The 15,761-nt window shown below is 41.8% G+C and overlaps 1 protein-coding gene across 1 annotated transcript in view; it reads left to right on the top strand.

Moving 5' to 3' along the window:
• The window catches only part of Ggh (gamma-glutamyl hydrolase), a 30,838-nt gene extending 15,833 nt beyond the window's left edge, over positions 1-15,005 (top strand). The window contains exons 6-9 of the mRNA XM_048358807.1: positions 2,797-2,903; positions 2,987-3,077; positions 10,583-10,717; positions 14,064-15,005. Of these exons, the coding sequence (XP_048214764.1) occupies positions 2,797-2,903; positions 2,987-3,077; positions 10,583-10,717; positions 14,064-14,185 (455 nt within the window). The 3' untranslated portion in view covers positions 14,186-15,005. The remainder of the gene's footprint in view (positions 1-2,796; positions 2,904-2,986; positions 3,078-10,582; positions 10,718-14,063) is intronic.
• The last annotated feature ends 756 nt before the right edge of the window (positions 15,006-15,761 follow it).

The following is a 15,761-nucleotide window of genomic DNA, read 5'->3' as shown; positions in this document are numbered from 1 at the left end:
CTTGAAATTGGTCCTGACTTAAAGTCCTTGCTTTCTCCCTGCAGCCTTGTGCCATTTCATCACTGTTAGCTGTAAAGTCATCATTGCAAATAGACCTCTTAGCAGTTTTGTTACTCTTAAATAAGTTGATGTTTTCTGACCAGAATGCTCAGTACTGCTTAATTATTATTAGAATAGTTTTAACTTTTCCCCCTTGGCTGTATATGTTGTGTCCGTTCAAACTGGGTGTACTGTGATTTAATTCACTAAATGTGGAGTCAATATAGATCTCATAAGGTAAAAGAGCAGGTGCCCAATAAGGCTGATAATGCTATATGGTGAGAAAACAGAAGCCACATTTTGAGAGGTCAGATCAGGAGTCTTTATTAGAATGCCAGCAATTGCAGGCCGACTCTTGTCACAAAGACCTGCAGCCCCACGAATATACTTGACGCTGTCAGAAAACTGAGCCATGAGAGCAGGAGAGAAAAGAAAGAGTAGAAAAACAATACCAGCAAACCAGATCACTTCCAGTGGAGAGCTGAAGTAGGATGCCATGTTGACTGGAGGAGCGCCAGGAGACAGGACACCAGCAGATAGGAGACAGGTGACATGGTGTCCCTGTGCCTGAGCTGGTCCAGGCCTAGATAGGGTCAGGTCAGGGGGCAGGGTCACAGGGAGCTTGAGAGTTCAAGATCTAAGACTGGCAGGTCCAGTAACCTCGTGTCCAAGTCCCTGCCCATGCCTCTAGGAATTCAGGCCCATCATCTGGGAGGCGGGATGGTGCTTGTTAGACTCAGCATCTGTACTTCAGTAAGTCACCAAAAATCACAGCCTTATACCACCCACTCTTCTTCCCAACCACTGCCTATCTGGAATACTGAGGGCTCCTCACATTTCAGAATATTCTAGAATAACTTACAGAACTCAAGAGAGTGCTGTATTTGCTTACCAGCGAGGTAATTCAGTGAACTTTGGTGTCTCAAGTTTTTTACTGGCGTGTTATCACAAAAGCATGATTGACTGAATCATTAGCCACTGGAGTGAACTCACCTTCCAGCTACTCTTCTACTCCTGATGGTTGAGTTACTTGCAACTCTTTAATCTGTCATTTTTTTTTTTTTTTTATAATCAGAGCTTATGGGACGATACTCTAGGGACCCATTAGTCATTTCATTAGCACAACGGCAGTATCATTCTTACCATTCCAGTAGTTTTAGATGCTCTTTGTTAGAAACCTGGAACACAGACCTGAGATTCTTTATACCTAGCAGCGTAAGGAGCTCCCGGGGCCCTCTGCTCTGTGTCTTCTCTCCCACTGGTACAACCATTCCTTGCTCACTTGGGCCTCACCTGGACAAAAAGGCCCGGTGCTGCTGGATTGTTGGATGGTATGAGTACCAGCAGACTATAATGCCTGTAGGTGGGTTATCTGATCTCTAGATCTTCATGTTTCAGTGCTAGGACCTATTCCTATCCTTATAAGGCCTTTGAAAGGAAGTGATATTAGTTATACATAGAGCCTAAGGAATGCATTACGCATTTTTTTTTTTTGTGGCAGTCTTGGGGCTTGAACTCAGTGTCTGGGTGCTGTCTCTGAGCCTTTTCCCTTAAGGCTAGGTCTGTGCTCCTTGAGCCAGGCTCCACTTTGAGCTTTGTGGTGGGTACTTGGGGATAAGAGTCTTAGGGACTTCTCTTGCCCAGGCTGGTTTCAAAGCAAGATTTTTGGATCTCAGCCTTCTGAGTAGTTAGGGTTACAGATGTGAGTCACCAATGCCCAGACATCTCTGAAAGCTCTTTCTTCCATTATTTCACCTAATCATTGTAAAAATATGTGTGAAGTACATGTTCTAGGTCAGACTGTTTTGGTGACAGGTTGTAAAAATCCAGTTTAGGCACAGAGTGCTGCAAGGTACAGATGTTCTTCAGTGTCTACTGGAAGAGCTAGCACCAAGGCTTGATTGAGCACATCAGGACTTTTTAAAAAAACATTCCATTGGTATTTTACTCTATGTGTCTGACTATAAGATCTTTAGAGCTGACAACTACACTATATTGCTTCTTTGATCTGTTTACTAAGTACAGAGGTCTTGGCTTAGTTTATGTTCTATTGTACATTACTGGTATTTCTCTGTCTCCCTCCCTCCTTCCCTCCCCTCCCCTTTCCTCTTCTCCCTTCCTTTCCCCTCCCCTCTCCTCTCTCCTTCCCCTCCCTCCCTCCTTCCTTCCCTTCCTTTCTTTTTTTTCTTATAAGTACCAGATACCTTTGATAGAATAGGTTGGGAAATTTTGGATTCTTCCTTTGGGGAATAAATATATATACACTTGAAAAGCTTTCCTTGCTTTTCAGAGATGTCTGAGGAGCTGGAGTTAAGATTCTCTGCTTATACACAAGGGTTTCAGCTACCCTACTTCCTTGGCAACATTTTTTACTTTCCACCTTTTTGATTATGGCCAAATTTGTCAAGTTATGGATGCGAATTGGCATCTCATTGTAGTTTTAATTTACATTTTCCCACTGATTAACCTATGTAAACTTTTAATCTACCTCTCAAGGAAAAAGATTCTCTCTTTATTCTATAGTGAGCCTCCAAGTTCTCTTATCAGAAGAATTTCACGTATATTAAACTGTAAAAGAAAAGGACTCATGTTTGGAGCATATTTGAACACATTTTGTGCTGGACTGGAACCCTGGTGTGGAAATGCTGTGCTTTTCTTATCACTTTATTATCTTGATTATGTCTTCAGAATGGCCTCACTGGCTACAGATAAACTGACTTTGGTGACTTTTCTTCTTTTGTGTGTACATTATTTTAGGTGCATTAGAGAGCCGAATGTTCCAGAATTTTCCTCCTGACTTGTTGCTGTCATTAGCCATAGAACCTCTGACTGCAAACTTTCACAAATGGAGCCTCTCCGTGCAGGTATCACATCAGTTATACAACAGCTTCAATATTTTTTGAGTAAATAACAGAATTAATTGTTTTGTTTTATTTTTTGTATCTAGAATTTTACTATGAATTCAAGGTTAATGAAGTTTTTCAATGTGTTAACTACAAATACAGATGGCAATCTTGAGTTCGTATCATCTATGGAAGGTAAATGTGTTGCTTCAGGGATAGATGGTTAACACTTTGTTACTTTGATTTTATCTTTCTCTTTGGAGATAGGGTCTCATTCTGTACTTCAGGCTGGCCTTGAACTCTTGATTCTCTTGCTTCCTCTTCTTCAGGACTGGGATTTCAGGTGTGTGTTTCTTTTCTTATGAATCAAAACATACTGTTTTTCCTGAACAAGGAATTGGTGCATTTTTCGAAAAAGAAGACATGCCCATGTTCCAAATGAGTTCCAGTCTACCTGGTCATTTTGTAGAATGAGGTGATGAGGAAGAAAAAAGAACTTAGAGGAGAGAGGATGAAGAATAAGCACTGAAATTGACTCCTGTTTCTATCGGTATTACACGTAGGAGTACTTTGATGCTGTCCTTCAGAGAATAACCAAAAACGTGGTTGCTAGAGAAAAATATGTTTTACAAATATATTGATAAAGTAGGAAGAAAAATTATTCAGGGTCACTTGCTTCCCCTCCCCCCCTTGGTTATAACACTGAAGCTTGAATTGCTCAGACTGGGCACTGTCTAGCTTTTCTGTTCAAGGCTAGACCACTACTGCTTGAGCTATAGCTCTACTTCTAGTTTTTTTTTTGTTTTGTTTTGTTTTGGTTGCTAACTTAGAATCCTGAGTAGCTAGGATTATAGGCATGAACCAGTGGCACCTGATTTAGCATCTAAATTAGCATTATTGTTAAATGAGAACTTGAGACAAAGGTACGGACAACCCTTCATGGAAAGAACTTACAGAGTAGAACTTGAAAGTCAACAAGTATGATGTAAGGGTGAACTCAGAATATATGAAAGGAGAATTCCACTGAGGGCATGGGGTGGGGTAAGGTGAGTTAACCTGGAGTACTTGTAATAACAGGCTAGTCTCCTAGTGCGATTGCATCCTGCTGAACTTGAACGTTTTTTACAATTTCCTGAGTGGTAGTATACCCACAGATGTGGCTCTGTGGCATGTTGACACTTGAGGTTTAGAGGAATATGAGCAGGTCATGGACAAAAATCACTAATGTACAAGGAAGCAAATTACCATGTAGGAGAACTTAGGGGAGCACCAGATAGATTTGGCCTTTCACAAACTTAAGATGTTAGAATTATGAGATTTTAGTATAGTAGTTTACAGTTGTATTTTAACTTTTAAAATGAAAACTTTTTGTTGTTGTTGTTGGTTGTGGGGCCTTGAACTCAGGGCCTGTATGCTGTCCCTGAGCTTTTTCATTCAAGTCTGGTGCCTACCACTTTGAGCCACAGCACCGCTTTGGGTCTTCTGATGGTTAATTGGAAATAAGAGTGTCACAGACTTTCTTGCCTGGCCTGACATTGAACTGTGATCTTCAGATCTCAGCCCTCTGAGTAGCTAGGATTACAGGTGTGAGCCACTGGAACCTGGCTAAAATGAAAACTTTTAAAGTGAAAATGTAAGCATGAAACAATTAGAGTTAAAAAGAAATAAGTTCAGCTATTAGAAGTTAAAATGAGAGCTGGGTGAGCTATTAGAAATGGAAATAAGAGGTGTCTCATGCCTGTAATCTTAACTATGCAGGAGGGTGAGAATTGAGGAATATGGCTTGAAGCTAGCCTAGGCAAGGCAGTCCATGAGAGTCTTATCTTCAATTAATCAGCAAAAATCTGAAAGTGAAATGTGGCTTAAGTGGTAGAGCTCCAGCCTTGAGCAAAACCATTCAGAGACAGTTCTTAAAACCTGAGCTCAAGCCCCATTATTGTCACAAGAAGGAAAGACATTAAAATAAAAAACCTTAAGAAGAAGCTTAGATATAAGGGAAGTTCAGTAAACTAGAACAGAAGGTAGATGTGAAGGAATATCATAGACAGATACTAGTGTAAAATGTGTTGATACAAAGATTAGAATTTGGAGGCTAGAGTGGAGTAGTGCAGGTAGACTCCATATTAAAAAGAAAGAGTAAGCCAGGTTCCAGTGGCTCATGCCTCTAATTCTAGCTACTCAGGAAGCTGAGACCTAAGGATTGTGGGTCCAGGTTAGCCTTGACAAGAAACTTTGAGAGATTCCCATCTCCAAAGCAACCAGCAATAAATAGGGATGGAGATGACGGCCCAAGTGGCAAGAGTGAAAACCTAACAAACATAGGTCTAGAGTTCAAACCTACTGCTATCGATCAATCAATCAGTCAATCAGATGAATAAAAGCCTTAAGTGGAAAGGAAAACTAGAAAAAGGTTTTGGAGGAAACAAAGGAAAATATAATTATGATATTGTGTAAGGGCCAGAGCTTTCAAGATGAAATACAAACTACAAAGGGAAAGATTGATTAGCTCAACCAAATGAAGAAGTGACAGTCACCAGAAACACAAAACAGAGATATTTGTAACCTATATAACTGAAAAAGGATCTGCATGTATTAAATATAAAGTAAAATTGTGAGTTAAGTAGGAAAAACAGCTTATTACACACGAAGAAGAGATTTGAACAGGAACTTTGGGAACCGACTTTAGGTGTCCTGGTTGCATGTTTCGGGGGCGGGGGGAATGAGTTGCTTAGTGTATTCTTAATTACAGGCATACAGATGGAAGGCCTGGGGAAAATCCATCTTCTGCAAGAGTGCGAAATGCGGTCTGTTAGTTGCTGGTGCTCCCCAGGGCTCGGCACCGCACGCATTCACGCGTGTAACATGGAAAGGAAGGGGCTACCGCTGCATTGGAAAACACTCTGGCATGACTTTACCAAATTGAACATTTTCTACTGTTATTGTCCAGAAGTTTACTTCCTTGGTTTAAAGGTAGCTCAGTGAAATCTTTTCCTGTCGTGTACATGGTGCTGTTATTTATGTTGGCCCCAAAGGGGAAACAATATAGGTTGTCATCATTGCACAGGATCAATAAGTGAATGCTCTGAACGGTGAACAGCGTCTAAAGCCACCAACCACATTCTGCAGGAATGTTGGAACAATTTTGAGTTAAAGGAAACACAAGGGAATGTACTCTGTTGGTGTACTGCCATTTATGTGATGGTTAAAGTTTGGCATAAAAGAAACTATAGAGCTAGAAAGAAAGAGGTGATGGGTAATTTACTGTAGTAGAACTCCCCGGGTTGACCAGGACAGTGTATGAGGATCTTTGGAGACTTTCGAAGTACCAGTTATGTTTTCTGATCTGGGTAGTGGATAATTGAATAATCTGGTACCCATTTTGTTTCCTCTGTGTGTGTGTGTGTGTGTGTGTGTGTGTGTGTGTGTGTGTGTGTTGCTGTGTGTGCATGCATGTGTGCGTGTGCATGTGTGTATAAGTATGTATATAATTATATATATTTATATGTGTGTTCTCATTTTTTCAAATACATGGTTTCATTTTTTACAATTTTAGAAATTTTAGACAGGAAGAATTGACAAATAAAAGTTGAGACAAATACAGGGAAAACAGTGGTCATTATATGGCCTGAGCTTTTATCACCAATTAATTCTTTGTGTTCTAAGAAGAATTGGCCTTAGTAGATAATGATTCCTTAAAGAATTGACGCAGTAGCTGTTTGTCTTTCAATAAAAGTCATGTGGAGGTTGGGCACTGATAGCTCATACCTCTAATCCTAGTGACCCAGGATTGTACTTCCAAACCAGCCCAGGCAAGAAAGCCTTTGAAACCCTTATCTTCAATTAATTAGCAGAAAGCCAGAGTGGGAGAGGTGCCTCAAGTGTTACAGTACTAGTCTTGAGCGAAAAAGCTAAGGAACAGCACCCAGGCCCTGAGTTCAAGCCCCAGTACTGTCACACACACACACACCCCCAGAATCATGTGGCGTTTAACACTAACATTTATTTTTTCAGACTGGAATATCAGCTGAAAACAGTGACAAAAGTTAGTAAAGCTTAGTACTATTGAGCTATTAAGTACACCCTATCGAGATCCTATCTGGCGAGATAGAATTAACTGTACATTTAAACAGTTTTTTGTAGCAGTGGGATTTTAACTCAAGGCCTCAAGATTGCTAGACTGGCGATCTAACAGTTGAGAAGTATTTCCAGTGATTTCCATGGTTCCAGTAGAACCATGTGAATGTTTAGAATGACAGGATATGTTAGGAATTTGATTTTGTGAAGATAGACCAATGCTTTTATTTCTCTCTTCCTTCCCTTTCCCTTTCCCTGGAAGTACTTGGGGATTGAATTCAGGCATCATGCTTGAAGGCAGAAGTTCTATCACTTAATCTATATATCCAACTCCTTTTGTGCTGGTTATTTTCAAGGTAGGGTCTCCCCTTTCTTATGCCAGGCTGGCCTAGGCTTCGCTTCCTCATTACTGGGAGTGAGAAATAAGTGCCACTGCACCCAGCCATGGTGTTTCCTTCATAGCTGGATTAACAGTTATATTCCACTACACCCAGCCACCAAGCCATTAAGAAGGCTGGGCTGGCCTTGACCTATCAAGGTAGAGATCAATCTCTACCTTCTAAGTAGCATAGATGACAGACAGCTACAGAACCTGCTGGATGTTTTAATTTGCCTATTAGATCTATGTCTATCTGTGAGTATATATACCTGCCTTGACTATCTCTTTGGGTCTATTGCCTTTGGGATCTATACACCCGAAGTAGACTGTGGTCATGTACTGTTAACTAGGTAACAATAAGTGTCTTGACAGGCATTGCTAGGTGCTGGTTTACCTGGTAGCCCCGAGACATGTTATTTATAGACTTCGTCTCCTCCCTCTCCCAGGAGGACTATAAACTTATATGGAATCTCTTGTGAACACAGCTTGGTGGGGAAGGGCAGAGAGAGAGAGAGAGAGAGAGAGAGAGAGAGAGAGAGAATGATGCTGGGCGGAGCTAGAAGTAGGAAAGGAAGCATGCAAAGGAAGGGTTGGGGGTCTCCATCTATCTGCTTTGTGTGACAAATGCACTCCTTGCTTTTGTCTTTGGGCTGGGGAGGTGAGGTAGAACTGCGTGGGAGACAGGGTGCTGGAATGGACAAAACTAGAATTAAGTGGGATTCAAAGATTGGCTGTATCACCGTGTCTTAGTTTTCTGTTGCTGAGTACCAGCGAGTAGATAGTTCACTAGGAACAGCGTTAGTGAACTCATGGTTCTGGAGGCTGCGCAGATCGTAGAGGTGTCTGGTGAGGCCTTCTTGCTGCCTCATAATGTTGCTGACTGTGTCACCACAGAGAAAGTACATCTCCTGTTCCTTGTCTCCCGGTAAAGCCGCTGTTGCCATGGGACCAGTCTTCCTGTCTTCATCTCATCCTCATTTCTTCCGGAAGGCCCCACCTCCACAGACTGTTGGCATATAGCTTAGAGGATCGTTTCCAACATGTTCATGTGAGAAGCACACCCAAACCACAGCCCATTGGTCAAATACGTGGGGTCATAATAATAGCACACAAGGAATTCTGGGAACGGTTTGTCAGCTTCAGTTAGTGGTATCACTGCTAAGTGACGTCGCCTTGGAACCAGTCTTCTTGCCTTCATTCTCCTCTCCTAGGAAACACACACCCGTTTCTGTTTTCTAGATGTGTTTTGCCTGTGTTTCCTCCGCCCGGCCCAGCTGTCCTCCTCCTCCTTCAGCGTTCAGTGTCTTGTCGCTGGATTGCTGTTTCTCCTGTTTCTAGAGCTTTGGGTAAATGTATCGAATGAATAATGGTTTGTATAAAACAATATTGAGTATGGATTTCTACTCCTTGGTTCTTCCAACTGTGTCGTCATACCATACTCATTTTATCACCCGAAACGTTTCTGACACCTTTAACATGAGGAAATACTCTATTTATATGTTCTCTTTCCACTCTTGAGGCTTGTGTTCTCAATTAGTGAGGCAAGGCATGAATCTGTCAACCCTCAGGACACTGCATTGGTCTTTTAGTAATGCAAGTTATTAAAGAAGGTAAATCCTGTTTCCTGACCTTAGGGTGTATACTTATGTTCCTCTGTGTACCAGATTAAATCCTCGCTAAAGCTCACCATTTAAAACATTCATTTTTATTCTTAGTAATGCTTTGCATATCCCAGAGAAGTACACAGGAATATCTACCTTTCAATTGATTGAGGTCACAGTTCCTTTCAAGTCACCTAGCCTGTGGGTCCCAGGTCAGAGAGAAAGCAGCTGTAGAGTACGAATAAGGTGGGGGAGAGGCATTGTAGTGACGGAGAGCATGCCCAGAGCTTCTTGCTGGACTTTGCCTTGTATGGACCCTGCAAAGCTGGGATGGGTCGTTTGCCTTCTTGTAACCTACTCTCCACTAGAAGAGAAAGCTGGGATGTGAGAGGAGAGAGGCCTTTCGCTCACATATCTACTTGTAGCTATTCTCTCCATTTCCTCCACATGGTCTTTGTAGTTGTCATTGTAGTTCCAAAGAAACACATGTTAGAGGGGAGATACTGTTCTGTTAACACGAGGGAAAGTGTATGTGACAACAAGAGGTGCACAGAGGAATTTTCAAGTGTGACTGTGTGTATTCACTAGAAATGCCAGTGAATGTGACTTCAGTGGAATACACAGGAAGGGAGATGAGGAAGAAACCCAGCATGGAGGAAAACGGTGGCTTTGGTCAAATTGTATTTTAAGCCAGGGCTTGCAGTGCTGTGGTGTAGGTTGTACTTAGTATATTTGAAGCCCTGGGTTCACTCCGTAAAACACCCCTCCTAAAAAAAAGCAGAGCCAAAATGTACATTTGGATGTTGTACTGTGGGTCTAGTTTCAGGCCGGATTAGTGGCTCACACCTGTGATCCGAAGCTGCTCAGGAGACTGAGACCTGCAAGATCCCACTTCAGAGCCAGCCCGGGCAGGAAAGTTCTTCAGATTCAGTGTGCACAAAAGCCAGACTGGAGTGTCACTCAAGTGGTAGAGCTCTGGATGTGAGCAAGAAAGCCAAGCAAGAGATCAAGTCCCAGTTCAGTCCCGGTATCGGCATGCGCATGTGTGTATACACACGCATATGCAGACACAAAGCTGAACTGCTGTGTGTTACTGTTATTACCTGGAAAGGCTAATCATCGGTAACAGATGGTATTGGAAAAGTTTAGGTTGACTATGAATAAGGATTATTTTGTGTCCAAAAGAATATGTACAATTTTGCTTTACTGTAAGGAGTTTATATGTTATGGGATATGAAGGAAATCAATACGATTACCTTGAAATGCAAATCAGTAACAGATGGTATTGAAAATTTTTAGACTGACTACAAATAAAAGTTATTTTGTGTCCAATTTTACTTTGATGTTTATATGGTATAGGACATGAAAGAAGTCAATTAAAAGTAACATCTAAAGCTATTCTTTTTTTTTTGGCCAGTACTGGGCCTTGGACTCAGGGCCTGAGCACTGTCCCTGGCTTCTTCCCGCTCAAGGCTAGCGCTCTGCCACTTGAGCCACAGCGCCGCTTCTGGCCGTTTTCTGTATATGTGGTGCTGGGGAATCGAACCTAGGGCCTCGTGTATCCGAGGCAGGCACTCTTGCCACTAGGCTATATCCCCAGCCCTAAAGCTATTCTTAATACTTACTGGTCTGTGCTCTTCTTCCAGGATATAAATATCCAGTATATGGGGTCCAGTGGCATCCAGAGAAAGCACCTTATGAGTGGGACTCAAAAGGCATTTCCAATGCACCTAATGCTGTGAAGACTGCATTTTACTTAGCCGACTTCTTTGTTTCTGAAGGTATAATTTTATCATTTAATGTGGTTGATGTTCTCGGGAGGAGGGTTGTTGTGGGAATTTGAGCTTAGGACTTTATACTTGCTAAACAGGCCCTCTTCCATGTGAGCCGCTCTGCCAGCCCTTTGTGCATTGGTTATTTTTGAGATAGGTTTTTGCTTTATGCACAGCTGGCCCGGATCTTGATCCTCCTACTTGTGTTTCCTCTGAAGCTTGGCTGACAGGCATGTGCCAGTACATCCAGCCGCTGATTGAGATGGGGTCATTACTGTTTTTTTTCTTTTTTGCCAATCCTGGGGCTTGAACTCAAGGCCTAAGCACTGTCCCTGGCTTCTTTTTGCTCAAGGCTTGCACTCTACCTCTTGAGCCACAGCGTCACTTCCAGCTTTTTCTATTTATGTGGTGCTGGGGAATCGAACCCAGGACTGTGCATGCACGCTAGGTAAGCAGTCTGCCACAAAGCCGGCCCCAGGGGGTCTTTACTTTTGCCCGGCCATGAACCACAGTCCCACCATCTCTTGCCTCCCATTAGCTAAGATCACAAGCTTGAGCCTCTGTGCCCTAGTAGTTTGGAAGGAAAATGCCCTTGTTTAGATCTCTGTACAATCTTTTTTTAAATCTAAAATGTCCATGAGATCTATATATCATACTTAAAAACAAATAATAAACCATGTGAGAGCAGTAAAACTGAGCTATTCAGTAATCAGGCAAAGCCAAGCCAGTTATTTGTGTCGTACATGCTACAGAATCTGGTTGAATTCTTGGACAACAGCATAACAGATGTTGAGTTCTTCCTTTCTTTTTCTGTCTTTATGGAAACTTTTTATTTAGATTTTCCTTCATTACTCTTCCTATTTAGGCAGAAAGCCCGAACTAGAACAACTTGTAAGAATTAGGTGTTCTTTTTCCGGGATAAAAAATGATACCCACTCGTCTGCGGCTTTTTGGTTGCCTGTCTGCAGGTGCACTGAAGGAAATGACTTACGTTGCCCGCCTTTTGGTGATGGAGAATGGAGACTTTCGGAGGATTGTTTGCCTGTGGCTTACACTGAGAGTTGGATAATAGTACTTTTTTCAGTTTGTGTCATGAGTATCAGAGAATTGACAAGGGGCAGGATGACATTCAGGCAAGGCTGGGCCCTTTGAAGATGTCTTGAGACTTGTTTTTGTCATAAGTCAAAGCTTGTCCCTAAGGTTTTTCTCTTCCCCTAGGTTCTCACTTTAAAGCCAAGCACTTCCTATGGGTTCCTTTTTCTTTAGGAACATGGATGGTTTCAAGACAAAAACTCCAAACAAATTAAAAACAAAACAACGAAAACCCTTTTAGTGACACTAAGCTGAAGGACTAGTTTCCTGGCCTCTGTTTGGGGGATGAGTAGGAACAACAGTGGGAAGACCAGCTTTTCTTAGTGTTTCTGATTTTTTTTTTTTGGGGGGTGCTGGTACTGGGATTTGAACTCAGGGCCTGGCCCAGGGGCTTGAACCCAGAGTGCTGTCCCTTTACTTTTTCGTTCAAAGCTGATTCTCTGCCACTTGAGCCGCAGCTTCGTGTCCAGCTTTTTGGTAGTTAATTAGAAATCAGAGTCTCATGGATTTTCCTGCGTGGCCTAGCTTCAAACCAGAGCTCCTGTTCCTCATAGCTAGAACCAGAGCTGTGAGGCTCGGGCACCCAGCCTGTGCTGTAGTTTTAATCAGTGGAGCCCCTGGGTCTTTATCTGCCAACGTCTTCCCTCGTGAAATGTCAGAGGAGGCCATCTTTATGTTGACGTTAGGATAAGGTGTGTCTCCTCACTTTCCACGTCTAGACTAGCCCTGTCAGACTTCCTGCGGTACTTCTTGGTAATTTCATAATTCTGCATTGTTTGGAAAATACCCGTAGTGCTCCATCGGCCTTCTCGTTCCCAGTTTCTCTATCATTTTCGGCTCTTGTAGCATCTTAGTGAGTGTGCACGAGGGTAGCCGTGCACCATGCCTTTCTGCGTGCTGACTGGGCTGGACTTGTCCAGCGCCAGTTCCTCCTGAGCTCTCTCACCATCCCCAGGCCCTGCTTTGTACGTGTTCGAATGAACTGAGGAGCAAGTACATCAGAGTGCCTGGGTGCAGGCACGTCCCTCTGCTGGCACTATAAGTACCTGTCTCCATCCGATGCATCTGTGCTGGAGGGAAATTCTGTGAAGTATTTCTCTTCTCGCTGGCCCTTTTTCCACTTACTCTTGATTGCAGGATGAAGTATTATCAAGTAGTCCTATGCAAACCTTGTCATCCACACTTTTTCTTCTCTTTATTGTAAAGGTGATGTACAGAGGGGTTACAGTTACTTAAGTCAGGTAATGAGTACATGTATTTTTTGAACAGTGTCACCCCTTCCCGCATCTTCTCCCAGTTTTCCCCATCCGAACCCTCCCCCCCCCCAAGTTGTATAGTTCATTTCCAATTTAGTGTTTACTGAGTATCGCTGCTGAATTGGTTCAACCTTTGTCCCAAAGTTTCTGTGCTTCCCTTTTCTCCCAATCAAATAAACATATATAGCATAAAGGGTACAGGAATCAAAAACAGCAACAAAAGGGAAAAAAAGAAGGAAAAAATGTCATGCTTTCTGATGGAACCATAGAATTCCATTTATATATACAAACGTATATGGCATTATATACAAATATATGTGGTATATATACGTATGGTATATATATGTATACATGGTGTGTATATATGGTATATATATATGTATGCATGTATATGTGTATGTATATATTTACGTGTGTGTGTGTGTGCTTGTGTGTGTACAATATCTTCTTGTACCATTCATCCACTAAGGAGCATCTGGGTTGATTCCGTATCGTGGCTGTGGTGGTTGTGCCGGTGGCTCTAGTGTGGCCTGCTTTGAGATCATTTGGGTAAATGCCCAGGAGTGGGGTTGCTGGGTCATAGGGGAGCTCCGTGTATAGTCTTTTGAGGAACCTCCACACTGCTTTCTAGAGTGATTGAACCAGTTTGCATTCCTATCAACAGCGTAGTAGCCTTCCCTTTGGCCACATCTTTACCAGCATCTGTTATTATTAGTTTTCTTCATAATGGCCATTCTAACTGAGATGAGGTGGAGCCTCAATGTTGTTTTGATTTGCATGTGTGTTCTTTTCATGGCCAGAGATATTGAACATCTCTTCATGTGTCTATTGGCCATTCTTATTTCTTCTTCAGAAAACCCTATCCGATTTATTAATTGAGTTGCTGTTTCTTTGAGAATTAGTTATTGAGGGGTTTACTTTTTTGAGCTCTAAATATATTTTAGATATGAGGCCCTTGTCTGATGCATAGTCTTAAAAAACAAACAAATACTTTCTTTGTCTTGCAGCTCGAAAAAACAGTCATCACTATGAGTCTCTCATTGAAGAGAAGGAATCCCTGATTTATCAGTTTTCTCCAGTTTATACTAAAAATTTTTCTTCATTTCAACAATGTTATATATTTGATTGAAAGTCTTCGATGTATCAACAGAGCAACTTTGGATAAGTCCTTGAGTCAACTGTTACAAATTGCTAATCATGGCTATAATTATGGGAAAGCCAAAGATTTCTTCTCTATGTGACTGGCTCTGATTGTTTATCAAGAACATGATTTTTCTATTGCATATGATAATTCATTGATAAGACAGATGAGTAATAAGCATTTTTCATAGAAAAGCCTTCTTATACCCAAAGATTAGAAAAAAATAAATTTATTGAGTGTATAAATATTTTATTTGGGTTTGTTGATCTGGAAATAAACATCATTGTGTAATTTCCTAATCCTACTTCTGCTAAGGACTTTTAAAATCCTACCTCTCCTTCCCTGGGCTGTCTCTTTCCTTTGGTTCTGAAGAGCAATCTGTATTTCATTGTACATCTGTAGGATGTGTGTTGCGATGTACACAGACATCCGTTGTCTGCTCTGTCACTTACCTCAGTCATTGGACACACATCCTGTTAGTAGTTTGTGTTTTGAACTTTTTAACCCTTCACAATGTAGACCTTTGGTAAAGTTATAGAAGTTAATATAAATAACTTCTTGTAACTGAATTTTTCCCCATGGAAAATAACTCAAAAACTATTGTGCATTTATTTTTGTACATTTTAAATATATGTCTCTCACATGTGCCACCCTTCGCTATAACTTACCATCCCTTTGAAAGTCAGCGGTTTAAGCATTCCATGAGGAGAAGCAACTGTCTAGGAAAGAGAGGAATTTCTGATCTGTATTTCATCAATGGTGTTTACACACTTGTGCTTTGGGCTTGTCAGAACTGTGACTGGAGAAGGAAAAACGGGAAACTGGGAAAGATGTTGGGGCACATTTTGAATGGCTTTGGGGGCAGATAGAGAAAAGGAATAACCTGAAGATGCTGAGATAAATCATGTTTTTGGGGTAATAAGGACAAATGCAATATAGAAACAAAAAAGGAATGACAAATGTCATCAGCCAAGAAAGAATTTTAATAAAAATGTCCAATACGATTTCTGTGTTGACTTTTTTTTGTTCTGAGTGCTGTTTCTGGGCAAGTTTGTGTCTGAATGGCCAAGGTCGTGTCTTGAACCACCAGAAGAGGTAGATGTCCTAACACTCCTCACGACAGCAGGCCCCTTCCCACCCACTGTGCACTGGAGTCACACAGATTTGCTTGTCCCTGCACGGTACTGCTAGCATGTCATGTCCTTTTTCATGCCGCATCCATCCTTCTTCCCATGAGTCCTGGAATGCCTCAACTCCTAAGGCATCTCCCTGTGTGTTGTTGATCCTGAGCAGCAGTGCAAGAAAATGGATGCAATCTTGTTTTTCACTCAAGTTAAATTTATCGTTTTTAAGACCATCATTGATTTTGAAGTCTTTTGCTTGAATCCCAGTTGTTTTTATCTATCCTATCCTATCTATCAATCACTCAATCATCTATCTCTCTATTTTTGTGGGGCTGGGGATCAAACAAGATGGAGAAGTGCTCTAACTCTGAGCCACACTTGGAGCCCCAAGAATCTTTCAGAGTTGCCCACACCCTGCGTTCCACCTGTCACCTCCAGCA

The sequence above is a fragment of the Perognathus longimembris genome, chromosome 12, assembly GCF_023159225.1.
Source record: "Perognathus longimembris pacificus isolate PPM17 chromosome 12, ASM2315922v1, whole genome shotgun sequence".
NCBI classification, from domain to species: domain Eukaryota; kingdom Metazoa; phylum Chordata; class Mammalia; order Rodentia; family Heteromyidae; genus Perognathus; species Perognathus longimembris.
Note: the sequence above shows the minus strand (reverse complement) of the source record. Positions and strands in the feature narration are given on the sequence as shown.